The sequence below is a fragment of the Theropithecus gelada genome, chromosome 17 (genome assembly GCF_003255815.1).
Source record: "Theropithecus gelada isolate Dixy chromosome 17, Tgel_1.0, whole genome shotgun sequence".
Lineage (NCBI taxonomy): Eukaryota > Metazoa > Chordata > Mammalia > Primates > Cercopithecidae > Theropithecus > Theropithecus gelada.
The window spans coordinates 68,391,877-68,418,883 of record NC_037685.1 but is presented as its reverse complement, the minus strand read 5'-3'; the positions used below and the strand labels follow the sequence as shown (position 1 = coordinate 68,418,883).

At 37.8% G+C, this 27,007-nt stretch overlaps 1 protein-coding gene across 6 annotated transcripts in view; it reads left to right on the top strand.

Moving 5' to 3' along the window:
* Positions 1-1,073: 1,073 nt before the first annotated feature.
* Positions 1,074-27,007, top strand: part of SUPT20H (SPT20 homolog, SAGA complex component) — a 50,661-nt gene continuing 24,727 nt past the window's right edge. The window contains exons 1-10 of one of the 6 annotated variants that reach the window (XM_025363938.1): positions 1,074-1,223; positions 7,925-8,020; positions 11,527-11,562; positions 12,193-12,251; positions 12,524-12,590; positions 14,747-14,873; positions 15,939-16,042; positions 19,266-19,382; positions 19,497-19,550; positions 26,138-26,277. In XM_025363938.1, coding sequence (XP_025219723.1) covers positions 8,018-8,020; positions 11,527-11,562; positions 12,193-12,251; positions 12,524-12,590; positions 14,747-14,873; positions 15,939-16,042; positions 19,266-19,382; positions 19,497-19,550; positions 26,138-26,277 — 707 coding nt within the window. In that variant the 5' untranslated portion in view covers positions 1,074-1,223; positions 7,925-8,017. Of the gene's footprint in view, positions 1,596-7,924; positions 8,021-11,526; positions 11,563-12,192; positions 12,252-12,523; positions 12,591-14,743; positions 14,874-15,938; positions 16,043-19,265; positions 19,383-19,496; positions 19,551-26,137; positions 26,278-27,007 lie in introns of all 6 variants that reach the window. The other 5 variants (XM_025363937.1, XM_025363939.1, XM_025363941.1 and 2 more) reach the window with 5 other exon arrangements.

Here is a 27,007-nt window from a genome sequence, read left to right as displayed (position 1 = left end):
AAGAGAAATGAAGTACTGATATATGCCACAAGGTGTACAAGGTGAACCTGCAAAAGATCATGCTAAGAAAACAGACCAAGAGGTCACACATTCCATTTATATGAAATATCCATATTAGGTACCATAGTTTGAAAGCTGATTGGCATTTACCAGGGGCTGAGAGAGGGAAGAATGGGAGTAACCACTTAATGTGTTCGGATTTTATTTTGAGGTGTACTTTAATACATTTATAATGTGTGCAACCACCACCTCTAATTCCAAGACATTTTCATTCATCATGACACTTGGCATTGTGAATGGCAAATAATAAATGCTCATTAAAAAGGTTCACCCCAGGCCGCGCACGATTGGCTCACGCCTGTAATCCCAGCACTTTGGGAGGCCGAGGCAGGTGGATCACTAGAGATCAGGTGTTCAAGACCAGCCTGCCCAACATAGTGAAACAGTCTCTACTAAAAATACAAAAATTAGCCGGGTGTGGTGGTGCACCCCTATGATTCCAGCTACTCCGGAGACTGAAGCAGGGGAATAGCTTGAACCTAGGAGGCAAAGGTTGCTGTTAGCTGAGATTTCACCACTCCACTCCAGCCTGGGCGACAGAGCAAGACTGTCTGAAAAACAAACAAACAAAACAAAACAAAACAAGACAGACTTTACAATGCGGGCTGGTAATGCGGTTTCTGAATTTTTAGAACCCTTCTCTGGGGTGATTTTTTAAAAAACATTAAACTCATTGGCAATTGATATACTACAGAAGGTTGTACGCATTGGACTAGTAAATGTAGGTAACGGTGTCGCTGTTTCTCCATTTGGATGTGTTAAGCAAAGAGAAAAGCTAGTTCTACGTTTCTTCCACTCTAGAAATTCCACAGGGTCGCTTTTCCCCAAATTCACATCTACACTACCTCCCTCCCATTTCGTGGACTGAGACTGCAGGTCTGACCAGAGCTTCTGGGCCCCGCCTCCCGCCCAGACCTGAGTCTCTGCGGGCCTCACTGTGATCCTCCGCGGAACGCTGCCAGGCAGGCTCCTGGCCGCGGCCCCGCCCTCCCAGCTCCTCCCCTTCCGCCCGCCTTCCCCGCCCCCCGGCCCAGCCCGCCAGTCGGAAGTGCGGCCGCCGGAACAGGCCGTTGGTGGGGGTGCAGCACGCAGCGGCCGAGGGGGCGGGTGGGCTTTGCGGCCGAGCAGGCGGCGCCGTCTTAGCTGCAAGGCGACCCGCACAGGTGGGCGGCGGCGGTAGGTGGGTGGGACTGACCAGCGACTGGCAACGCGGTGGCTTAGGCGCGCGAGATCCGGCCAGGGTCAGAGGTGAGCGGGCCGCATCCCAGAGCCCGCTGGAGGAAGACGGGGTCCCCAGAGACCCGGCAGGCCGGGGCGGGGGTTGAGGCAGCTAACCTCCGGGCGGACGCCGCGTACATCGCTTTTCGCGGTGTTGCTAAGCCTAACTTTGAATTTTAGTTTGCCTTTGGGTTCCAGATACGGGTATTTCCGGACATTGGCAAGAATTTTGCCTTGCGTGTCTTCGGAGGCGTTTTTCTTGGTGTCCATATTGCATAAAGGCTGGTCGCTCCTCTGTGGAGATGACGGTTTTACAGGTAAAGCCTAAGTTGTGACAGAAGCTCCTGCAGTGGGAAGACTGGTCGATCAGGGAAATCAGTAGAATTGATAGCAACGTTTAGAATTTGGATTAATTACTGGCCATGGTTACCCGGCGCTCAGAAATGAACTTGGAGAACAGTTGCCCTGGAAGCCATCTCCCGTAACCACTGCGTAGTGGGGGCCGCGTCTTCTTGAGTGCAATTCATCAGTCTCTAGTAGGACTCAAAATATAAAGTGAAGAGCAGGATTTTCGGAGTTGAGTACAGTGTACTTGGGTTGATCACCATGTTATAAAGTTAGACCCAAATTGAGAAATACGTATTCGTCTCTGAGCATAATTGGGTCCTTTTTTTAAATGCGTTGCTTTTTTAAAAAAAAAAGTAAAAACAGGTGCTGGTTTGATTAGTTTGCAGGTTGTGATATTGGAAGGGACCGAAGAGTGGACGTCGAGAGTTCTGAATTCTGGTCTAGATCTGTGATGTTAGGAAAGTCAGTTGTTCTGATTGCCTTATTCTATAAAATGGAGATGATAATGATTACAATTTTCTCGCAGATTCTAGTACTGTATACAGTCAGAATGTTTGCTTTGTGAGAGATATGAAGTTATTAGTTTTTGTCTGAAGGATTTAAATAGTTTAAAGTTAGTAAGCCCCTATCCCCAATTTAGTGACAAGAAATCTTAAAGTCATCATATTTTGTCTGAAAGTACGTAGCGTATCTTCGTCTTCAAATTCAGTGGTCAGAACATTTTCACCTTAACCTAAATTCAACTTAAAGAACAACAACTACGAGCTCTTCAAGGGTAGGAGTAATAATTTACTCATTGTAAATGATTGTAAATCATTTACAGTTGTATGGTGCTTGTGTTTGTGTTGTATTAGGAGTTTAGTCCGTTTTTAAAAGTTGTTTAGTCCCCCGCCCCGCCGGACAGAGTTTCACTCTTCTTGCCCAGGCTGGAGTGCATTGGCGCGATCCCGGCTCACTGCAACCTGTGCCTCCCGGTTCGAGCGATTATCCTGCTTCAGCCTCTCGAGTAGCTGGGATTACAGGCGTGTGCCGACACACCCGGCTACTTTTTTATTTTTTTAGTAGAGACTGGGTTTCACCATTGTTGGTCAGGCTGATCTCGAATTCCTGACCTCAAGTGATCCACCTGCTTCTGCCTCTTACAGGCATGAACCACCGCCCTAGCCAAAATTTATTTATTTATTATTTATTTTATTTATTTTATTTATTTATTTTTTTTTTGAGACGGAGTCTCGCTCTGTCTCCCAGGCTGGAGTGCAGTAGCTCAATCTTGGCTCACTACAGCCTCCATCTCTAAGGTTCAAGCGATTCTCTTGCCTCAGCCTCCTGAGTAGCTGGGATTACAGGTGCACGTGACCACACCCGGCTGATTTTTGTGTGTTTAGTAGAGACGGGGTTTCGCCATGTTGTCCAGGCTGGTCTCGAACTCCCGGGCTGAAGCGATCCACCTGCCTTGGCCTCCCAAAGTGCTGGGATTATAGGCGTGAGCCACTGCGCCCGGCCTTCTGTATTTTTTTGTAGAGACACTTTCCCGATGGTGTTCAGGCAGGTCCGGAACTAGTGCTCCAGGGCTCAGGCCATCGGCAGCCTCCGCCTCCCAAAGTACTGGGATTACTGGCGTGAGCCACACCCCACCTGGCCCTTTCCTTTTTTTTTTTTTTTTTTTTAAAAAGGCTAGGCACAAAACAAAGCTTTGGGGTTCACCAAAAATCAAAGCAAAACTGTTTTACCTGGAAAATCTTGTTTTCTGTCATCAGAAGTTATGCTTTAGTTCAGCTGTGTAGACACCCAGTAGTGGTTACATGAAGTTAGGTGAATAGATAAACAATAATTTTTATTTGTCATCACTCTCAGAGCAAATGTTTTCTATTTTATTTATTTATTTTTTGAGACAGGGTCTTGCTCTGTTACCCAGGCTGGAGTACAGTGGTGTGATCATGGCTCACTGCAGCCTCTTTCCCAAGCTTAAGTGATCCTCCTGCCTCAGCCTCCCGAGTAGCTGGGACTACAGACGTGTACCACCATGTTGGACTGATTTTTTTTTCTTGCCTTGGTAGTGACAAGGTCTCACTATGTTGGCCAGACTGGTCTCCAATTCCTCAGCTCAGATGAGCCTCCCACCTGGGCTCCCCAAAGTCCTGGGGTTACAGGTGTGAATGACCATGCCCAGTCTTATCTCGGAGCAAATGTTATGCACCATCTCTGTGCTAGGCAGAGTGAGCTTTAACCCTGGCAGCACATTTGACTCGTCTGGGAAGCTCCAAAAGTGGGGACCATGCCTCACTCTAGACCACTTAATCTGTCTCAAGCGGGTGGGTCACAGGCATCCCACAGTTTCAAGCTCCGCAAGTTACTTTTGTGCAGCCAGGATGAGAACTCCTGTAGTTACAGGAAAGAAGGTTTTCAAGAGTGCGTAGTTGCTTAAGGGCTGGTGGCATTGGAATTGGCATCTGGGAAATGTATCCTGAGGCATTTGGAGGATATTAATACGAGGATTTTATTTTATTTTTTTCTCATCCAGGCCAGAGTGTAGCGGCGTGATCTCGGCTCACTGCAACATGCGCCTCCCCGGAGCGATTCTCCTCCCTCAGCCTCCTAAGTAGCTGGGACTATAGGCACGCGCCACCACGCCTGGCTAATTTTTTTTTTTTTTTTTTTTTTTTTGAGAGGGAGTGTTGCTCTGTCGCCCAGGCTGGAGTGCAGTGGCACGATTTTGGCTCACCACAACCTCCGACTCCCAGGTTCAAGCGATTCTCCTGCCTCAGCCTCCCGAGTAGCTGGGATTACAGGCATGCGCCACCATGCCTGGCTAATTTTGTACTTTTAGTAGAAACGGGGTTTATCCATGTTGGTTAGGCTGGTCTTGAACTCCCGACCTCAAGTGATCCTCCTGTCTCAGCCTCCCAAAGTGCTGGGATTACAGGTGTGAGCCACTGCGCCCAGCCAAAATCACTGCTTTTACAACACCTTTGCAAGACGTTACTTTTGAGGAAAAGTGGGTAAAGAGTACATAAATATTATTAATTACAACTACATGTGAATGTACAATTATCTCGTAGCAAAATGCAGATTTTGAAAAACGTTATAAAAAAATACACGCATTTCTTGAGATTAGATCTCAGAAGTCATGTTGAGTTGTCTTATCTCTCGTTTTCTTAGATCTCTGAGTTGCCATAAAAAAATTAAAGTTACTCTTAAATGCAAAAAAATTCACACATAGTATAAATTTTTTAAAAATGTCTGAGAGGTTTGGAAATATTTTTCTGACTGAAAAATTAGCATTATGGGGCTACTCCTAAATGATATAATATTTTATCTGATGAATTCTTTCTTTCCTGCTGCTCTTAATGCAATACACAGTAAATAGCCGAAAATACCATATACTAAATGCCAATTTTAACTTTTTTACTTTGTAGAGATTTGTGTTTCTGTTAAGCATCCATGAGATTTTATTTTATTTTAATTTTTTTAAGTGGAAGACATCAGAATTTTAATAATCATTTTAGGTAAGTGTGTAGTTTATTTTTGACACTGCACAAAACTCAAAACATCGTTAGTTTTCAAAGTTAAGTTGCAATCTGAACTTGAAATTATATCAGTGAACTTTATATTCTGTTAGTTTGAAATCCATTTTTCTCTCTGCAACTTTGAATCAGTCTTTATCCATGCATAGTTTTGAAACCTCATTCATTGGTTATTTGAAAAATCAAGTTGTGAGAGTTACAAAGATCTTTTGAATGTCAATACATTTCATTAAACAGTATCAAAAAATCGATTTATCAGTGTCACCAGCAATCTCGTCAGAAAAAGCCTTTGAATAATAGCAGTCACATAAAAGTCCCTTGAAATTATAACCTTATGGGTTCAAATTTTATTATTAGCCAGTTTTCCCAGCACCATTTAACATGGGAAGTTGTTTTTCTTGAAGTGATGGGCTTACTTTGTTATTTTTAAGCAAGCAAAAAATACTTGTTTGAATATCTATAATTTGCTTATCAGTTATTTTTTCAAGTAGAAATGGAAAAAGCAGCTGATTCATTTGCATCTAAAAAACAAGGGCTGTGCCCTGGTAAAAACCATCATATTTTAGTATTTAGCAGAAATGGTTTATAAATTCCCTTCTCTTTCCACCGAATATTAAAAACGTGTACCCAAGGAGTGAAGTTTGGTTTTGTTTTTGGTTTTTGTATCAAACATGCTAGATAATGTGTCTTTTTATTATTGTTATTTTAGTTTAATTTACGGAATACATGTGCTGAACGTGCAGGTTTGTTACATACATATAGGTGTGCCATGACGGTTTACTGCACCCATCAACCCGTCATCTAGGTTTTAAGGCCTGCATGTGTTAGGTATTTGTCCTAATGCTCTCCCTCCCCTTGCCCCCAACAGGCCCCAGTGTGTGATGTTCTCCTCCCTGTGTCCATGTGTTCTCATTGTTCAACTCCCACTTAGGAGTGAGAGCATGTGCTGTTTGGTTTTCTGTTCCTGTCTTAGTTTGTTGAGGATGGTGGTTTCCAGAATCATTCATGTCCCTGCAAAGGACATGAATTCATTCTTTTTTATGGCTGCACAGTATTCCATGGTGTATATGTGCCACCCTTTCTTTATCCAGTCTATCACTGGTGGCCATTTGGGTTGGTTTCAAGTCTTCATTATTGTAAATAGTGCTCCAGTAAACATATGTTACATGTGCATGTGTCTTTATAGTAGAATGATTTATAATCCTTTGGGTATATACTCAGTAATGGAATTGCTGGGTCAAACAGTACTTCTGGTTCTAGATCCTTGAGGCATCGCCACACCATCTTCCACAATGATTGAACTAATTTACACTCCCACCAACAGTGTAAAAGTACTCCCATTTCTCCACAGCCTCACTAGCATCTGTTGTTTCTAGACTTTTTAATGATCGCCATTCTAACTGGCGTGAGATGGTATTTCATTGTGGTTTTGATTTGCATTTTTCTAATGACCAGTAATAATGAGTTTTTTTTCATATGTTGGCCTCATAAATGTCTTTTGAGAAGTATCTGTTCATATCCTTCACCCACTTTTTGATGGGGTTGTTTTTTTCTTCTAAGTTGCTTGTAGATTCTGGATATCAGACCTTTGTCAGAAGGGTAGATTGCAAAAATGTTCTCCCACTCTGATGATAGCTTTTTTTGCTGAGCAGAAGCTCTTTAGTTTAATTAGATCCCATTTGTCAATTTTGGCTTTTGTTGCAGTTGCTTTTGGTGTTTTAGTCATGAAGTCTTTGCCCATGCCTATGTCCTGAATGGTATTCCCTAGGTTTTCTTCTCGGGTTTTTATGGTTTTAGGTTTTATGTTTAAGTCTTTAATCCATCTTGAGTTAATTTTTGTATAAGATATAAGGAAGGGGTCCAATTTCTGTTTTCTGTGTATGGCTAGCTGGTTTTCCCAGCGCCGTTTATTAAATAGGGAATCCTCTCCCCATTGCTTGTTTTTGTCAGGTTTGTTGAATATTAAATTGTTGTAGATATGTGGTGTTATTTCTGAGGCCTCTGTTCTGTTCCATTGGTCTATATATCTGTTTTGGTACCAGTAGCATGCTATTTTGGTTACTGTAGCCTTGTAGTGTAGTTTGAAGTCAGACAGCGTGATGCCTCCAGTTTTGTTCTTTTTGCTGAGGATTGTCTTGGCAATACAGGCTCTTTTTTGGTTCCATATGAAATTTAAAGTATTATTTTCTAGTTTTGTGAAGAAAGTTAATGGTAGCTTAATGGTAATAGCATTGAATCTATAAGCACTTAGGGCAATATGGCCATTTTCACAATATTGATTCTTCCTATCCATGAGCATGGATTTTTTTTTTTTCTATTTGTTTGTGCCCTCTTTTATTAGTAAGGATTTTTTATCAGCAGACATGATTATATCTGTGATTTGTAAAGTCAGCTGTGTAGTGAACTAGCCCAGTGGGCAGGCTATTAAAATAATTCTGAGGAAAAATGAGAACAGCAACAGTGGTGATAGAGAAGAGATTTTTAAAAAATCTTTTTTTCTCTCTGGGGATGTTAAATATTTTTGAAGAAAGGGAGTAATAATTGTAACTTGCAAATGTGTTTTGCCCTACCTAGTTAAAACTACTTTTCAGCAGTGAGTGGATAGGTTGTAGCACATAAATTTTATTGTTACACATTATTAAAAAATGTCTTAAAAATGTATATGTCTTAAAAAGACAAGTAATTTTCCTTATTAATTATTAAATATGTAATCTCATTTTTTTCTCTTAATAGCCTTATGTTAATATTGGGGTTTTATTGTTTTTGCTTTTCAGTACTGTAAGATTGATGTTAAAGGCATGGTGTTCACCCCACTTCATCAGCGTACATAAGTTATCTCTTCTTTTGGATCCTTATTTTATGCCATAATGGTAAGCTGCAGCTCAGTATGTTCAAATTTGTGTTTTAGAACGTTCTCTTCCTTCATCTTCATAAAGATATTTGTATTGCAGATACAGAAATACTCTTGTAAGCTGTACAAGTTATTCCAACTGGGAAATTACTTAGCAATCACATTGCAAAATCTTCTCTATAAAATATGTTCGCCACTAATCAGTGTTATAATTATCACATTCATCCATCTATCTGTTCTTGTGTTTATGAAGGATTAAAAATATTTACTACTATCTGCTTTGCCATATTCCAAATCGTTGGCAAGGAGGATGGGTATAAATACAAACAGTTTTGGGGAGTATAGATGTCTCATATTTTAAAGCTTTTCTTTAGATTTTATTAAACTTTAAAAACAAATGTAACCTGCTAACTGCACGTAACGTATTTCAGGCAGCATCAGTGCTGAGCTTCTAAAGGCACATTTCTGTTCACTGACTTAGAGTCGCTAAACATACTTAGGAGAAGGCATTTAACTTTTGCCATTAAGAAATGACAGACGAAGGGAGAAAAACACTTCTTAATGTTTTAGAGAAGCAGCAGCATTTGACAGAGAATAAATAAACATTGACCACCATGTTATTTATTTAGATAACCCCTGTTCTGCATCAGATCTTCAGAAAACATCCATCTTCCTTATCCTCTTGGGTTCTTGCCTATCTACTCCTCCCCTGTTAGAGAAAAGTGGAAATATCACAGTGGGGTTCTGACCACACCTTATATTTTGCATCTATATTACCTAATCATTTTCCTCTTAAGTATTTGAAGGAGGTAATGAATGAATGATGCTTTTATTTATGTATGTAGACATGTCTCTCTAGACCCTTTGAAGTTTTAATTTCAGAAGACGAAATATTTACTTGAGATGTTGACTGTTTAAAATTGTCCTAGACTGTATATATTTGATTGTGTTTATTATAATTTTTTGATACAAACTCTGAACTTTTATGGGCAAAATTTAAAAGAACCTTCTGTATTTGTGAAGTGTGTATGTACAGAATTATGTTTTCATGGTGGAAAATGGGATCAGGGAAAATGGGATTCAGGAATCTTTTTTTATTATTATTATTATTTTTTGAGACGGAGTCTCGCTCTGTCGCCCAGGCTGGAGTGCAGTGGCCGGATCTCAGCTCACTGCAAGCTCCACCTCCCGGGTTCACACCATCCTCCTGCCTCAGCCTCCCGAGTAGCTGGGACTACAGGCGCCCGCCACCTCGCCCGGCTAGTTTTTTGTATTTTTTTGTAGTAGAGACAGGGTTTCACCATGTTAGCCAGGATGGTCTCGATCTCCTGACCTCGTGATCCGCCCGTCTCGGCCTCCCAAAGTGCTGGGATTACAGGCTTGAGCCACCACGCCCGGCCGGATTCAGGAATCTTAACTTGAATCCTGGGAACCAGTTTCATTGGGAATCTGCTCCTTATAAGATTTTTTTTTTGGCCGGGCGCGGTGGCTCAAGCCTGTAATCCCAGCACTTTGGGAGGCCGAGGCGGGTAGATCACGAGGTCAGGAGATCGAGACTATCCTGGCTAACATGGTGAAACCCCGTCTCTACTAAAAATACAAAAAATTAGCCGGGCACGGTGGCGGGCGCCTGTAGTCCCAGCTACTTGGGAGGCTGAGGCGGGAGAATGGCGTGAACCCGGGAGGCGGAGCTTGCAGTGAGCCGAGATCATGCCACTGCACTCCAGCCTGGGAGACACAGTGAGACTCCGTCTCAAAAAAAAAAAAAAAAAAATTTTTTTTTTTTTTTTTGAGGGGAGAGACAGAATCTCACTGTATTCTCCAGGCTAGTCTCGAACTCCTGGTTTCCCACCTCAGCTTCCCAAAGCTTTGGGATTACAGGCATGTGCCACAGTGCCTGGCCAAGATTTTTTAACAAAGCAAATTGGTGTAGATTTGTTATAACTGAACGTTTTGAAAAGATGGCAGATTTCAGACTTTCTTCACTTATCATATTTAGATATTTGATAATATGGATTGTTTTTTATTGAACAGTGCAAGAAGGCCCACTATTTTTGGAATTATACAAATTCTCCATCCTTAGAGCTAGGTGGTCACTTAAAAGTTCCCATGATTTCCAAAGGGTGGCAGTATTTGTTTTTCCCCCTTGCCCTCCTGGGACTTTGGTGGGTGGTAGGAGTTTTTACCCACATGCAATTTGGTAGGTTGAAGTATTGGAATCTACAAAATAAGACCGAACAATTTAAGTCCTTTTAAATAAAAACTGAAAGTTCTATGCTTCTGAATAAAATTTAAAAATGGCTATCATTGTGAATGAAAAATACTATAAAACAAAAAACGAGAAAGAGAACCACTGGTGGTATATTTAGGTGTTTTTTTTTTTTTTTTAGATTTGAGTTTAGCTCTTTTTGCCCAGGCTCTAGTACAATAGCACGATTTGAGCTCACTGCAACCTCTGCTTCCCGGGTTCAAGTGATTCTCCTTCCTCAGCCTCCTGAGTAGCTGGGACTACAGGCGTGTGCCACCACGCCTGGCTAATTTTGTATTTTTAGTAGAGATGGAGTTTTACCATGTTGGCCAGGCTGGTCTTGAACTCCTTACCTCAGGTGATCCTCCTGCCTCGACCTCTCAAAGTGCTGGGATTACAGGCGTGAGCCACCATGCCTGGCCATGTTTGATTTTGTTTAGGACCTAGTGCTTTTATTCATATGTGTCTTTAGAAATGAAAGCTTTACAAATGAAGAAATAGCATAGCTTCACCATGTTTTTTCCTCGTCTCTAAGAAATGAGTGGATAGGGATCTACTAGTAGATCTCAAACCTTACATGTAGTAACAGTAAAATATTTCATCAATTCTGAGGTTCATTTTCTTTTATATTTTAATATCACTGAATTGATGAGTTGATACTCGAATATCTTACAATTTATAGCTTTTTTTTCTCTCTTAATGTTACGCAAAATAATGATGCATGCTTTCAGTGGCATCTTAAATTCATTGAAACATGGCAATGATAGCCATCATTTATTGCATTCTTTCTAGGCACTGAGCTAGAAATGTTATAGGTTTTTTGCATTAATATATTAGCACTTTCTAAGTTAATTTTAAGTGCCAGTACAACCCCACTCCCAATTTTCAAGATTTTTAGCAAATTAAGAGAGTTTAGCCTTTGCTTCATTTTGATTGTATACTTTATGGCCAGTAAATTTTTTTGAATGGTGCTCTTAAAAACTAAAGTCCATGAAGTGATGATAGCTGCCATATCCAAACCTCCCTTATGTTAACCTCACAAATACTGACCAGAGAGACCGTGTTAGCATTCTTATTTAGTTTGTTATTAGTAATCAGGTGCCCAAGACTCATATTTTTTCTTTGTTGTATATATTGATCATAGAGTGGAGTGGAGGAGACAAATAAAGGAGAATATATTAGACCTGTTTTAGAAAACATTAGAAATGTTAAATGTATATTAAATTTTTTTTGTGGAAATAACTAATGTTGCTAAATATACTATTTACTTTTTACAGCAACAAGCTTTAGAACTAGCTTTGGATCGTGCAGAGGTGAGGTGTGACTAAGTTACATATTGAAATAGTGTTGTCTTTAACTGACAAAAGCTCAGTTTTAAGAGATTTTTGTATGTGGTTTTTAAAGGAGCACATTATTATTTTAGGACAAGTATGCATATCATTTTGCTATAAATATATAAAAATATCAGGTGATATTTGGATCACCTATTACTTGGAATGCTCAAGATAATAATGTTATGGAATAAAACTTACTTGTACAAGGATATAGAATTTCCAAAATTGTATTTTCCTGTTTTGACAAGTTTTCTAATTACTCAAAGGAAAAAATAGCTAAGGTATACAGTATACGATTTTTCATACATTAAGCATATTTTGAACAACCATAAAATATATTGATAATATTTCTGACCTGTGAAAGTCATGGTTGTGAAACTATGATTTTGCTTATGGCAATGAAATACTCTGCTAAATTAGTGCAGTTCAAATTTCATTTGTTTGAAACTTATCTTTATATGTTAAGTAGTTTTTCCTACAAGATGTAATTCAGAGACTTAAGTGACTGAATAGCCTTTTGAGCCTTACTTATGTTTTAGATATACTCAATACAGTTGTTCATAGTCAAAAGCAAAAGGCTAGCTATTCTCATAAACTTTTGTTTTTTAGTATGTCATTGAAAGTGCCCGACAGAGACCTCCTAAAAGGAAATACCTATCAAGTGGAAGGTATGAATAATTAATTGGTAACGTCTTAGATTCATTGAAATATGATGATGGCCACCTTTTATTACATTCCTAGTAGGCACTGAACTAGAAATTTTATAGGTTCTTTGCATGTATTAGGAATTTCTAAGTTAATGTTAGCTATTATATTCAGCTCCACCCCAGTTTTTGGGAAATTGAAGAAAAAATGTTAAAATTTAGGAAAAAAATAACATTCATGTCATCATGATTACTATATTAACATTTTTTATATTTGTTTCATTAAATTTTTTTAGAAAATCTGTGTTTCAAAAACTTTATGACCTGTATATTGAAGAATGTGAAAAAGAACCTGAGGTTAAGGTAAGTATACATTTTTATTGTGTTGTAGCTTTTGAAATGTAGAAGAGAGTAATTTGGAGGAGTTACATTTGGAGTATTATTTTTGTGTGTGTGAGTGAACTAACATCTTTTTTAGCCAGATACTAGTCAGTTCTGCAGCTGACCCAGAGCTCTGGCTAATGTGGCCCCAGGCAGAGATCACCTGCTAAGGTAGGAGTGAAGGAACAGTTATATTGAATAACAGACTGTCTCACTAGGAAGTGATGAGCAAAGACACAGTATATATTATCTTTTGCTTCTTCTTCGTCTGAGAAGTGATTTATAAATTTATAGCGCTTCCTCCTGAGAAGTGATTTACACATTTATAGCAGTAACCTGTTTTCTCATGATGATTTGAACTGGAAAGCCAGAACTATTACAGAGCATGTATGAAATTCAAGTACAGTAATAAAAAGTGAGCTTGCTCATAAAACGAGTTCATGGCCAATTTAACTTAATTCATTTTTATTTAGCAAAATATGTGGGTAGTAGAAATGTAACAGAAGTTGATTTATTGATGTCTTTGAGCCCTCAGGTTGGAAGAGCCTTAAAGGTCTCTATGAGCTTTTGTTGTCTGTCTTTAAAAATGAATACAGTTTTACTATTCAGGCCAGAAACAGTGGAATTCCAGTAGTGTCTAACTTTAAAATCTTCATATTAGGAAAAAAATTATTTTTAAACTTATAAATCTTACAGTATGTTTTTCATAAGTTTTTCTGATATATACGTGACATACAATAAATTGTACATGTTTAAAGTATATATTTTTTAAGTTTTGACATGTGCATTGTAGATAGAAACACCCATGAAATCATCACTACAAACAATAGAATGCACATATTCATCACCTCAGTGACAGAACTAAAATAAGAGAGCTGCATATATGAAGATTCTAAATTGGAATTGGCAAGCTGCTCTCCATCAGCTACATGTGCCTACTACATGTTTTTATAAATGAATTTTTATGGGAACCCATCACACCTGTTGGTTTGTATATTATCTAGGGCTGGCTTACAGGTACAAAGACACATTGAGTGTTGCAGCACAAACTATTTGGCCTACAAGCATAAAATACTATCTGACCCATTAAGAAAGAAAATTTGCAACCTCTAGTCTAGATGGGATCAACTCCGTGGTAGCTAATTTGTTTTGTTGAAGAGGTACATATACTATACAAATTTATCTAATTCTGCCTTAAGTCAAATTATGAGGGATTTTGCTACACTGAAAAGACTAACATTTTTAGTCTCTCTTTTCTAGTTTAACATCAAAGTGGTTAAAAGTTGTTTGCCTTTTTAAAAAATTTTCAGATTGCTTAGTGTTTTCATTCTATGGTGATGACAGATTAAGAATTTATCACTTCTCTCTGTATGTGTGTATGATACATGTTTAATATATATTTACTAAATATAAAATATTCAAGACATTTTGTTTTTTTTGAGATTCTGAAAAAATATTTACTGTTATCTTTACTAAATGAGATTTGATGACATGATTTGTTAAATCTGTAAGTAGGTTTTATTTTAAATCATGCGCATTTTTAAAATCATGGACTTTGTTGTGGTTTTTAAGGCGCTGTTGAATCGGATTTACAGAATATGTCCAAATTGCTTACTTCGTCTTACCAATTAGATATTTTTAGGTTCAACGTTTCAGCTTAGAGCTGTTGAACTTGTTTGTATCTTATTTAGCCTATAAAATATTTAAGAAATGTGCACTTCTTAGATACAACCAAAGAGAATGCTCCATATTCTTTAGGTTAGACTTATACTTAATGGAAACTATATACTTCTGCGTTTTATATATTTGCATTTAATGATTTTATATTCTACTTATTTAAATATTTTTATTAAGTATTCAAAAGTGTTTTATATTTAAGTGCTTTTATTGTCTTGGAGGTCACCAGTTTTTAAAATATGAATTAATTTGCTTGAAACATAGTAGTAGATAAAAATTAAGTTTACATAGCTGTCCCATATGTAGTGGCTATAGTTTTGTGAGCCTTCTTCATTTATTCAGAGTCATAATGCGGAAAGAGCACCAAAAGGTTACTTCAACCCTGATTTTGTTAAATCATAGCATTATTTATTCAGGTTATACTGGATTATTTTCATGAGCTCTGCCTCTTTTTAAAGCAGAAATTAAGAAGAAATGTGAACTTGTTAGAGAAGCTTGTTATGCAAGAGACTTTGTCTTGTTTAGTGGTCAATCTGTACCCAGGAAATGAGGGATATTCTCTGATGCTCAGGGGAAAAAACGGATCAGGTAAGACCCTCCAGAGCACAGCTGCCACAAAATACTTTTGCCAGGCAGGATGTGCTGTTTTTTTAAAGTAGTTTTTTAACCTGCTAAAGCATTTGTCCTTCAGATAGTGATGACTTAGTGATAAAAACAGATTTTGATCCCAATTTTCTTCCTTATGATATGTTTTGGTAGAATATTAGAAATTATTTCTCTTATGGTTATCTTTCCTGAATGTGCATTTTAGAAGTATTGTAATTGATATGTCTTTGAAGTCCAATTATAAAAGCATCTCAGAACCAAAGGAAATGTAAAAAAAAAAAAAAAAAGGAAAATTATAGAAACATAACTTACAGATAATTAAAATAGAATTTCCTTTCATTCTATTGCTATTTATATTTTAAGATAGTATACCGTGTTTAAAGGTAGGTAGTCCTGCAGTTCGAATATGAGTCTGAAATCTTCAAAATTAAGCAGACTTGCTGCCTTTTGAGTAATTTTCACATATTAAAAATATTTCTATTAATATTGAATATGAGCATTTCTGTTAATGGTGAGTACGAAAATAATTTAAAAATATAAATACTCTTCAGTTTCATTAAAGAGATAAAAAAATTTAATAATGATGATAATGTGAGTTCTACAAGGAACTCTCATAGCTAGAATTTTGTGTGTGTGTTGATTAGTTGTAAAGTGTAACACCAAGAGAATTTTGTTCTACAAGTGACCACTTTTCAGATAACGCACCAAAGTGTCCTCTTGATTTCCAGATTAGATTAATTGGTCTTCAGTGAACTTTCAGTTACTTTGACATTGGAATTTTATGATATTCTGATTATTTTGCTTTGGGCTGTGATTCCGATTGTGATGTTATGCCAGATGTTTTTTCATAATGTGTTAGGTTCCCCCCCCCCCCTTAAATAAAGAAGAACATTAGGAGGGCCTTTTGGTTTTGGTTTTTTTTCAATCCTTGCTTTGTTGAAATGCCTTTTGGTTTTATTATAGACATTTTTTTGAAAAGCCATTTGAATTATACAGCTAAGCTTTCAGTGAGCGTCATCATTTTCAAACTTTATGTTTTAAATTAAGATTCTGAGACCATTCGACTGCCCTATGAAGAAGGAGAGTTGCTTGAATATTTGGATGCAGAAGAATTACCTCCTATTTTGGTCGATCTCCTAGAAAAATCTCAGGTACAAAATTTTTGTCTTTAAAATGTCTTTATATTTGTTATATGTATATGATATATATGTCACATTTATCTGTATGTATACATATATGTATATAAATGACTATATGATGTTTCGTGACAGATGATGTTTAATTTCTATCACTGTTCCCAACAGCCTTTAGAACATGAAATGAGGCTGGGCTTTGGTGGCTCATGCCTATAATCCCAGCACTTTGGGAGGCTAAGGCAGGAGGATCACTTGAACCCAGGAGTTTGAGCTCACTACAGTCTCAAACCCCTGGGCTCAAGTGATGCTCCTGTACCACTGCAGGACTAGAGAAGGAAGGATTAGAGAAGGAAGAGGTAAAGCAGAATTGCAGTGATTGCACCACTGCACTCCAGCGTGGGCGATAGAGCAAGACCCTGTCTCTAAAACTAATAATAATAGGAGATGAAATGAGACATGTATAGCTATCTGGAAATGAATTTATGTGTGATCTTTAACCTTCAGGGTATACTGAAACATATAGACGTAGTTCTTCTAAAATAGAACAATTAGCTCATCAACTGGAAATTTCCATATAGTTACAATTAAGAAATTATGAAAGAAACTACTTTGAATATTTATGAAGTTTTTCACTTGGGGGCCAGAAACTGACCTTTGCATCTGTACTTCTCTTTACATCTGTACTTCTCTTCACATCTGTACTTCTCTTCATAGCTTGCCTAGATAAGCACTCCCTTGCCCTGTTCTACTTCCTTCTTACTGCCTTAACACCAGCCATACTGTGTACTCTACTGAGGAAAAAGAAGACATCACATGAGAGCTCTCATTTCTTCCTAGCACCAGTCGACTAGCATCCCTACCTCTCTCTTCATATCTGCCTGCCTTCCTGTTAGAATAGTTGATACGTACTATTTATAGGCATCCATCCCCTCCACTTGTTTTCTGGATCCTCCCCTTCCTTCTCAAGGACTTAAAATTATAACCTCTCTTTTTTTTTTATTTCTCTTTGTCTACTAAATGCAGAATGCAAGCATACTGTGTTAGAGGTTGAGTATCTCAAATATGAAAATATGAAATCCAGTGTTCCAAAATCTGAGCACTGACATGACACTTAAAAGAAATGCTAATTGGAACATTTCAGATTTCAGGTTTTTTGATTAGGGCTGCTTGACTTAAGTATAATGCAAATATTTCCAGCTCCAAAATGCTTCTGGTCTGAAGCACTTCACATAAGGGATACTTAAGCTGTATGTCTCAAATTAAAAAAAAAAAGTCCTCCCTTCTCCAACTACTGCTCTTGTTACTCTTGACAGCAATGCTACTCAAAGAATTTATAGTCATTTCCTTTTTTGCACATCCCATTCTTTCCACCACCCATCTCATTTGGCATCATGACGTCATTCTGCAGAGGTTGCATTTGTCAAAGTTACCAATGATCTCCATATACTGAATAATTGGTCACTTTTCTGTTCTCTTCTTAATTGGCCTCTTAGCAAAGATCAGTGGATATAACTACGTCCTGCTTGAAATGCCTTTCTGTTGACTTCTGAGACATCATTTTCCTGGTTTTCCTCTGCCTTCTCTAATCCTTCGGTCTTTTTTACTATAATCCCTGTTCCATCCATAAATGTGTGTGTTTTCAGGTTCAGTCCTTGGCCCTCTGTTTTTCTTTAGTAATAGTCTCCCTGAATGATTTCAGCCAGTTTCATGTGTTTGTAAAATGTTACTTACTCTATTGCCTATATGCCTCACCATGGCCATTCCACCAAGCTCCTAACTTACATACTTACTTGGATATATAATAGGTTCCTCAAATTTAACGTGACAAAAGCAGAACTTTATTTTACCTCCCAAACCAGTTTTATCACCAGTCTCTTCAGTCTAACAGATGACCCTATCCTCACCTTCCACATTCAGTCCATCAGCAAATGCCAGCTCTCTCTTTAAGATACATGGTTGTGCCCAGTGCTCTGAACAAAACCCTTGCTTTCCTGTTTGTCTTCATCTTTTTTTTTTTTTTTTGAGATGGAGTCTTGCTCTGTCGCCCAGGCTGGAGTGCAGTGGCCGGATCTCGGCTCACTGCAAGCTCCGCCTTCCGGGTTTACGCCATTTTCCTGCCTCAGCCTCCCAAGTAGCTGGGACTACAGGCGCCCGCCACCTCGCCCGGCTAGTTTTTTTGTATTTTTTAGTAGAGACGGGGTTTCACCATGTTAGCCAGGATGGTCTCGATCTCCGGACCTCGTGACCCGCCCGTCTCGGCCTCCCAAAGTGCTGGGATTACAGGCTTGAGCCACCGCGCCTAGCCTGTCTTCATCTTCTAAATGTCATCCTCACTCACTACATTCCATCCATCCTTGTTTCATTTCCACAATAAAACACTCCAAGCTTGTTCCTACAGTAAGAACTTCTCATTTGTTATTCCCTCTGTCTGGAATGATCTGTCCCTAATGTATCTGGCCCTTTCTTGTGATTCAGATCTTAGGTAAAACCTAAGGTTTTTATCTGCACATACAATCCAGATTGACCCTTCCCTATTTGATTTCCTTTATAGAATTCATCACTATCTAAAATTATTTTGTTCTGTTTACATGTTTATTGCCTGTCTTCCCACAGCTGAGTGCAAATGTTGTCTGACTACTGTATCTGTAAAGCTGTACCTGGATAGGTACAGCCTGAAGAACTATTTTTCATTTGAATTTTATGTTTAGCTTCCCTCCTATTAATAAAGGCTAAGGGCAAAGATTTTATTTCTGAAAATTTTAGCAGAGCAAATATAGAAGTTTATATCTAGAAGCTCAAACACTGGCAAGGTTGATTGGCAATTTATAACAATGATAAACTTTATGGTAATGGCAAAGTTAGCAAAATGTAACAGTAAGCCAGTGAGCTGCAGAAGAACAGCTCACTGTTCCAAGGATCAAGAACAGTTCCAAGGATCTGTAACGTAATAGTATGTAAATGCCAAAAGTCAATTGACTTGGTAGATGCCAAAGTCAATCTATAATTAGAAACTGTTAAATAGTTTTAAATTGCTTCTTGTGTCATGGTGATGAACATAAAATACTTCCTCTGAAAAGGTTTACACAGTGTTAAATCTACCAAGGAAATCTACTAAAGAGTGCATACATGAGTGGCCAGAAATGTTGCATGAATGTAAAGGATGTGAAATGTTTGCTATAAACTACTTATTTAGACTTTTGGAAAAAAAAATGACATTTACATATTTTTACCCAAACAGGTTAATATTTTTCATTGTGGATGTGTCATAGCAGAAATACGTGACTACAGGCAGTCCAGTAACATGAAATCTCCTGGTTACCAAAGTCGGCACATTCTCTTACGTCCAACAATGCAGGTAAGGATGTTTAAGATATACTATTTTAGATTTTAGTTGGAAGTTTCATTTATCAAATGTCTTCATATGTTTGTGCATAGATTAATGAGTTTTTTAAATGTTTATTTCTTCTAGACTTTAATTTGTGATGTACATTCAATAACAAGTGATAACCATAAATGGACCCAGGTTAGTTGTTTTGTTTTTTAATCTCAAACAGGCAAAATATAGGATGAAAAAAACTTATCATTAAGCAAAAGTGATTTTCTGCTTATTTTTATTCAATAATTAAGTTTGATGCTTTATGTGAAAAGCTGGTATTCCTTTATGAGATCTGGAAGTTAAGGGTCTCTTTATACATGTAGTAATCCCTCAAGTTGCCTAAGATCATTTTAGGGTGAAGCTGGCCTATTATGCTCAATGAGATAAAACTTAGTCTTTATCTCCTCTCAAATAGAAGAAAAATGTTTTTACCTTGACTACAAATAGATACTGGTTTTTTTTTTTTAAATAATTCAAGTTTCTAACCCAGCCTAGCCTAGCTTTCTTTGCCATTTATACTGGTTGCCTTGAAATGAGAGGAACTCTCTTACCCCTGAGAATAACCAGTTAACCCTCCAGTTCTGGCTCAGTGATATATGAGGGGACTTCAGAAAGTTTGTGGAAAACTGGGATTAAAAGATAAAAAACATAAACTTTTCTTCTCAGTATAAGCTCCATTAAGTTCAAGACGCTTGTAAATGATACTATTTATTTAGTCCACCCCTAAAGAACTGAGGTCCTGGGAACTGAACCATATCAATGCAATCAGCTTTACATTATTAACTGAAGAAAAATGGATACTTTTTAAACTTTTTTTTTTTTTTTAAGATTAGGAAACAAGAAGTCAGAAAGAGCCAAATCTGGACTGTAAGGTGGATACCTAATGGTTTCCCATCAAAACTCTTACAAAATTTCTCTTTTTTGATGAGAGGAATGAGCAGAGGCATTGTGGTGCAGAATGATTCTGGTGAAGCTTTCCCAGGCATTTTTCTGCTGAAGCTTTGGCTAACTTTCTCAAAACACTCATAATAAGCACGTTACATTCTTTGTTCTTGCAGAAAGTCAACAAGCAAAATGTCTTGAGCATCCCAGAAAACTGTTTCCATGATCTTTGCTCTTCACCTGTCTGCTTTTGCTTTGACTGAACCACTTCTGCCTCTTGGTAGCCATTGCCTTAATTGTGCTTTATTATCTTCAGTATTATACTGGAAAGAATGCTTTAGTATCTTGGTCCTACTTGTTGAAAATTTCCATGGAAAGCTCTGCTTTTTCAGCTGATCTGGATGCAGTGGTTTTGGCACCCATCGAGTGGAAAGTTTACTCAACTTTAATTTTTCTGTCAAAATTATTCAAGCTGAACCAGTTGAGATGCCTATAGTGTTGGCTTTTGTTTCTGCTGTTAATCATTGGTCCTCTTCAATTAGGTTACAAACGAAATGAATTTTTTTCCTCGTAAATTGATGTGGATGATCTGCTGCTGCAGGCTTCATCTTCAACATAGTCTTGTCCCTTCTTAAAACAAGTTACCCATTTGTAAATGGCTGCTTTCTTTGAGGCATGCTTCCCATAAACTTTTCAAAAAGCGTCAATGATTTCACAATTCTTCCATTCAGGCTTCACCATCAATTTGATGTTTGTTGTTGCTTCAGTTTTAGCAGAATTCATGTTGCTCTGGTAGAGGCTGTTTTCAAACTGATGTCTTATCTTTCTTAGTGTTTCAAACTAGGTTCTGTTCAGACATGTTATAACAGCTTAGTGCATATTTATTTTGGTGCAAAAAGGTTTGAAACCTATGTATAGTTTTTTCTTAATACTCATTTTTCATAAACTTTTAAAGACCCCTTGTATGTGAGATGCCTACTCAAAAAAGTGTTCAGTTGTCTGTGACTATAGTGAGGAATAATTACTAAGTCAAAAGAAAATATCAGTAATGGTAATTATCCATTCTGTGACATGTGATTATAAAATAAGCTTCAATTCATCAGTAACTACCAAGTATTGTGTTTTGGTTTGGGCTGTAATGTTATCATCTGAAAAAAGATTAAAAGCTATCAAAAGAATATTAGACAACAGAAAAACTCATTGGTTACCATCAGAGGATGCTAGGGCATCAGTTTCTTACTCTGAGGATTGATAAAGGAGAGAATATAATATTTATTCTGCCCTTCTTGTTATGAACTGTATTTTAGGCAGCCAAGTAAGTGAGGGAAAATTCTTAGGAAAATTTCCAGCTAATAGGTGTAAAAGAAATGATAGACTTTTGAAAAATAAAAGTTTGAAAGTGTTAATGAAGTAATGAATCTAGACAACAGTAATTCTTGGATGTGAAAACTATTAGATTATAGGTTAATGGGAAATTTTGTAATGTAGCAATCTGATTAAACCTACTGATTGAAGATGGAACAGTTAATTATTGTGTACCTCCGGGTTTGATGCAAGAGACATACAACAGTAGTAATAGCACCAATAAAGAACTCTTGTCCAAAAAAAAAAAAAAAAAAGGAGCCCATATTAAATCAAGCCACTAGTTGTAACTAGCAGTTTATAGGAATTCAGTGAATAAAATAAATTCTTAAGTAACACAACGAGGAAGAAACCAGCCAGATCTAGTTAATGGACATGAGAAAGCAATTGGTTAATTCTAACAAATTATTATTTAACAATATTATTAATTGATTCACTTAAAAAAATAGCCTTAGCTATCAAGATATTTCAGAGGTTAAGCAAAGTAATAGGATTCAGTAAAGTACATTATGTGATAACAGTAAAGAGCCTGTATGTACTTTGGAATTGGGTATATAGAGTTCACTCAATATTAGCAGAGTCATTTTTATTCTTGTAATATAGTTGAGTATAGGATGGGACTATTCACGGTTACTAAAAAATGCCATAACCCTTTACCACCCTATAGGTTTTGTGAGAGCAGAATATTTTGTTTTGCTCACTACTTTATCCCCAACTCCTGTAAAGGTGCCTAACACATCATAGGTGCTCAAATACTTTCTTGAATTAATGAGTAGCCACTCTTACAATCTGACCATTCCATACTCTACAAATTATAGGCATACCTTGGAGTTATTGTGGGTTCGATTCCAGAGCACTGCAGTAAAACAAATACTGCGATAAAGCAAGTCACATGAACTTTTTGGTTTCCTAGTGTATAAAAACATTACATTTACACTATATAGTTGACCTCGAACAACACAGAGGTTAGGGGCAGTGGCCTTTGTGCGGTCAAAAACCCATGTATAACTTCTCACTCCTCTTCTAATACTTTACTAATAGCCTACTGTTGACTGGGAAGCCTTACTGGATTTTGTTTTTTTGTTTTGTTTTGTTTTTGAGATGGAGTCAGGTTGTAACTCAGGTTGCAGTGCATTGGCACAGTCTCAGCTCACTGCAACCTCTGCCTCTCAGGCTCAAGTGATCCTCCCACCTCAGCCTCCTGAGTAGCTGGGACTATAATGCCACCATGCCCAGCTAATTATTTTTATTGTTGGTAGAGACAGGATTTCACCATGTTGCCCAGGCTGATCTCGAACTCCTGAGCTCAAGCGATCTGCCCGCCTGGGACTCCCAAAGTACTGGGATTACAGATGTGAGCAACCATGCCTGGTGATTAACATGTATTTTGTATGTTATATGTATTGTGCTCTGTATTTTTACAGTTAATTGTTAGAGAAAAGAAAACATTAAGAAAATCATAAGAAGAGAAAATTTGTTTACTATTCAATAAGTATATCATATTAAAGGTCTTCATCCTCATCATCTTCACATTGAGTAGGCCGAGGAGGAGGAAGAAGAAAAGTTCATCTTGCCAGTTCTCTTGGCAACTTCCAGAGATCGAGACCATCCCGGCCAACACGGTGAAACCCCGTCTCTAAAAATACAAAAATTAGCCAGACATGGTGTTGTGTGCTTGTAGTCCCAGCTACTCAGGAGGCTGAGGCAGGAGAATCACGTAAACCTAGGAGGCGGAGGTTGCGGTGAGCTGAGATCACACCATGGCACTCCAGAGCAAGACTCTGTCTCAAAAAAAAGAAAAGAAAAAAACTCCTGTGTAAATGGACCTGCATAGTTCAAATCCATGTTGTTCAGGAGTCTACTGTAGACTATTAAGGGTGCCATAGCATTATGTTTAAAAAAACAACTTATATACATTAATTTAAAAATACTTTATTGCTAAAAAATGCCAATGATCTTCTGAACCTTCAGGGAGTCATAACCTTTTTGCTTGTGGAAGGTATTGCCTAGATATTAATGACTGCTGACAGATCAGGATCTGACAGATTGGGATGGCAGTGGCAGTTTTTTAAAAGACAGCAGTGAAGTTTGCCCCATCAATTATTTCTTTCATGAAAGAGTTCTTTATAGCATGTGATGCAGTTTTACCCTACAGTAGAACATCTTTCAGAATTGAAGTCAGTCCTCTAAAACCCTGCCACTGCTGTGTTATCACCTAAGTTTATGTAATAGTCTAAATATTATGTTGTCATTTCAACAATGTTCACAGCCAGGAATAGATTCTATCTCAAGAAACCACTTTTGCGGGGTGCAGTGACTCATGCCTATAATCCCAGCACTTTGGGAGGCCAAAGCAGGCAGATCACAAGGTCAGGAGTTCGAGACCAGCCTGGCCAATATGGTGAAACTCTGTCTCTGGTAAAAATTCAAAAATTAGCCGGGCATGGTGGTGGTACCTGGCAGGAGAATTGCTTGAACCCAGGAGGCGGAGGTTGCAGTGAACTGCGCCATTACACTCTAGGCTGGGTGACAGAGGGAGACTCTGACTCAAAAAAAAAAAAAAAAAAAAAACTCTTTCTATGGTCACCCATAAGAAGCAACTCATCCATTCAAGTTTGATCATGAGATTGTAGCAATTCAGTCACATCTTCAGGCTCTCTACTTCTAATTGTATTTCTCTTGATATCACCACAACTGCAGTGACTTCTTGTCCTGAAGTCTTGAACCCCTCAGAGTCATCCATGAAGGTTGGAATAAACCTCTCCCAAACTCATATTAATGTTTCTATTTTGACCTCCTCCCATGAATCATGCATGTTCTTCGTGACATCTACAATGCCAAATCCTTTCCAGAAAGTTTTTAATTTACTTTGCCCAGATCCATCAGAGGAATCACTGTCTATGGCAGGTAAAGCCTTACAAAATGTATTTTTTAAATATTAAGACTTAAAAGTCAAAGTTACTCCTTGATCCATGGGCTGCAGAGTGGATATTGTGTTGGCAGCTATGAAAACATTAATCCCCTTGTGTGTCTTCATCAGAGCTCTTGGGTGACAAGGCCATTGTGAATGAGCAGTAGTATTTTCGAAAGAATCTTTTTTTTTTCTGAACAGTGGGTCTCTGTAGTGGCCTTAAAATATTCAGTAAACTATGTGGTAAACAGATGTGCTGTCATCCAGGCTTTGTTGTTCCATTTATAGAGCACCAATAGAGTAGTAATTCTTAAGGATTCTAGGATTTTCAGAATGGCCAAATAAGCATTGGCTTCAGCTTCAAGTCACCAGCTGCATTAACCCCCAACAAGGGAGTCAGCCTGTTCTTTGAAGCTTTGAAGCCAGACATTGACTTCTCTCTAGCTATGAAAGTTCTGGATGGCATATTCTTCTAGTATCAGGCTGTCTTATTTAATTTGAAAACCTGTTGTTGAACCACCTTCATCAGGTATCTTAGATCTTCTGCATAACTTGTTGCAGTTTGTATATCAGCACTTGCCGCATCACCTTCCACTTTTGTGTTATGGAGACAGCTTCTACTCTTAAACCTCATGAACTAGTTTTCTGCTTCAAACTTTTCTTCTGCAGCTTCCTCACCTCTCTCACATCATAGAATTGAAGAGAATTGGGATTTGCTCTGGATTAGGCTTTGGTTTAAGGAAATGTTGCAACTAGTTTGATCTTCTATCCAGATCATTTAAACTTTCTCTGTATCAGCAATAAGGCTGTTTTGCTTTTCTATCTGTTATGGATGTTCACTGGAGTAGTGCTTTTAATTTTGTTTATGAACTTTTCCTTTACATTCACAACTTGGCTAACTGGTACAAGAGGCCTAGCTTTCACTGTTGTAGCTGTTTATAGGCCTTTCTCACTAAGCTTAATCATTTCTAGCTTTGGATTTAAAATGAGAGATGTGTGACTCTTCCTTTCACTTGAACACTAAGAGGCCATTTTTTGCCTAATTTAAATATTATAATGTTTCTAGGGGTAAGGAGTCCTGAGAAGGAGAAAGACAGGGGAGATCCCACACTGGGGAGTGGTGGATCGGTGAAGCTGTCAGAGAACATACATCATTTCTTGATTAAGTACACATTGAATATCACAGATCACCATAATATATTTAATAATAATGAAAAAGTTTGAGATACAGAAAGAATTACCAAAATGTGACACAGACACAAAATAAGTGTGCTGTTGGGAAAATGGTGCTGATAGCCTTGCTCAGTGCAAAATTGCCACAGATCTTCAATATGTAAAAAGTGCAATATTTGTGAACCACAATAAAATGAGATATACCTGCATTGAATTTCCATTAGAAGTTTCTTTATGCTGTCTAGTTTCTAAACGTTTGCATGCACACTAACATTGGCACCTGAAATACCGTGTTTTACCGTAGTTCTTAGCAGAATTCCAGGGAATATTTCTAGATTAAGCTATGTATGATTACATATTTGCAAATCTTAAATCTGGTATTGACATATGCTCTTACACATTTCAGGAAGACAAACTTCTGCTTGAGAGCCAGCTCATCCTAGCTACAGCTGAACCACTCTGTCTTGATCCTTCTATAGCAGTCACCTGCACTGCAAACAGACTGCTCTATAACAAGCAAAAGATGAACACTCGCCCAATGAAACGGTAATTGCCTTTGTGGAAGGGTGAACCAAAAGACACAAGTAGCTGTAAATTTTGCTATTTATAGTATCTTTTCCCTCCAGGGTATGGTTGCTCTGATTTTGGTGGAGAAGGGTAGAGATGGGGGTCTCTCTTTGTTGCCCAGGCTAGTCTTGAACTCTTGGCTTCAAGTGATCCTCCCACTTTGGCTTCCCAAATAGCTGGGATTATAAGCATGACCAACTACACCAGCCTCTGATTATTTTTTTTTTTGAAAATAGGATTTTTAATGGTCTTATTTTATATTTTTTTGTATAGCATTATTATTTTTTAATGCTCTATGCTTCAGATTGAACTGATGCATTTTCTGCAGTCTTTTAAAGAATAAACTTTTTCTAAGTTTATGGTCTGTTTTCCAAAAAGGTAAAGAGGCTGAGATCAAATATGAACAGAAATAATAATTTTTTCATTATTTTCCTAATAACGAATGACTGATTTAATTGTTGTTAATCCTACTTTTAAGGAAAGATTTTGTAATTTCAAAATTTGAGAAAATATGATCATAGAAGAAGTCAGTTAGTTATAAACTGAATCTAGGCACAGCTACCTTGTGTTTTTGAAACAAACCAAGCTTATTCCTCCCTTGGCATCTTTTAAAAATGTCTCTTCAAATACTCATTCCTTGATCTTTCAGAATATTTTCTTTTCCCCACCCTCCATGGGAAACATGAGGAAATTTTTCCCCAGTAGTCAC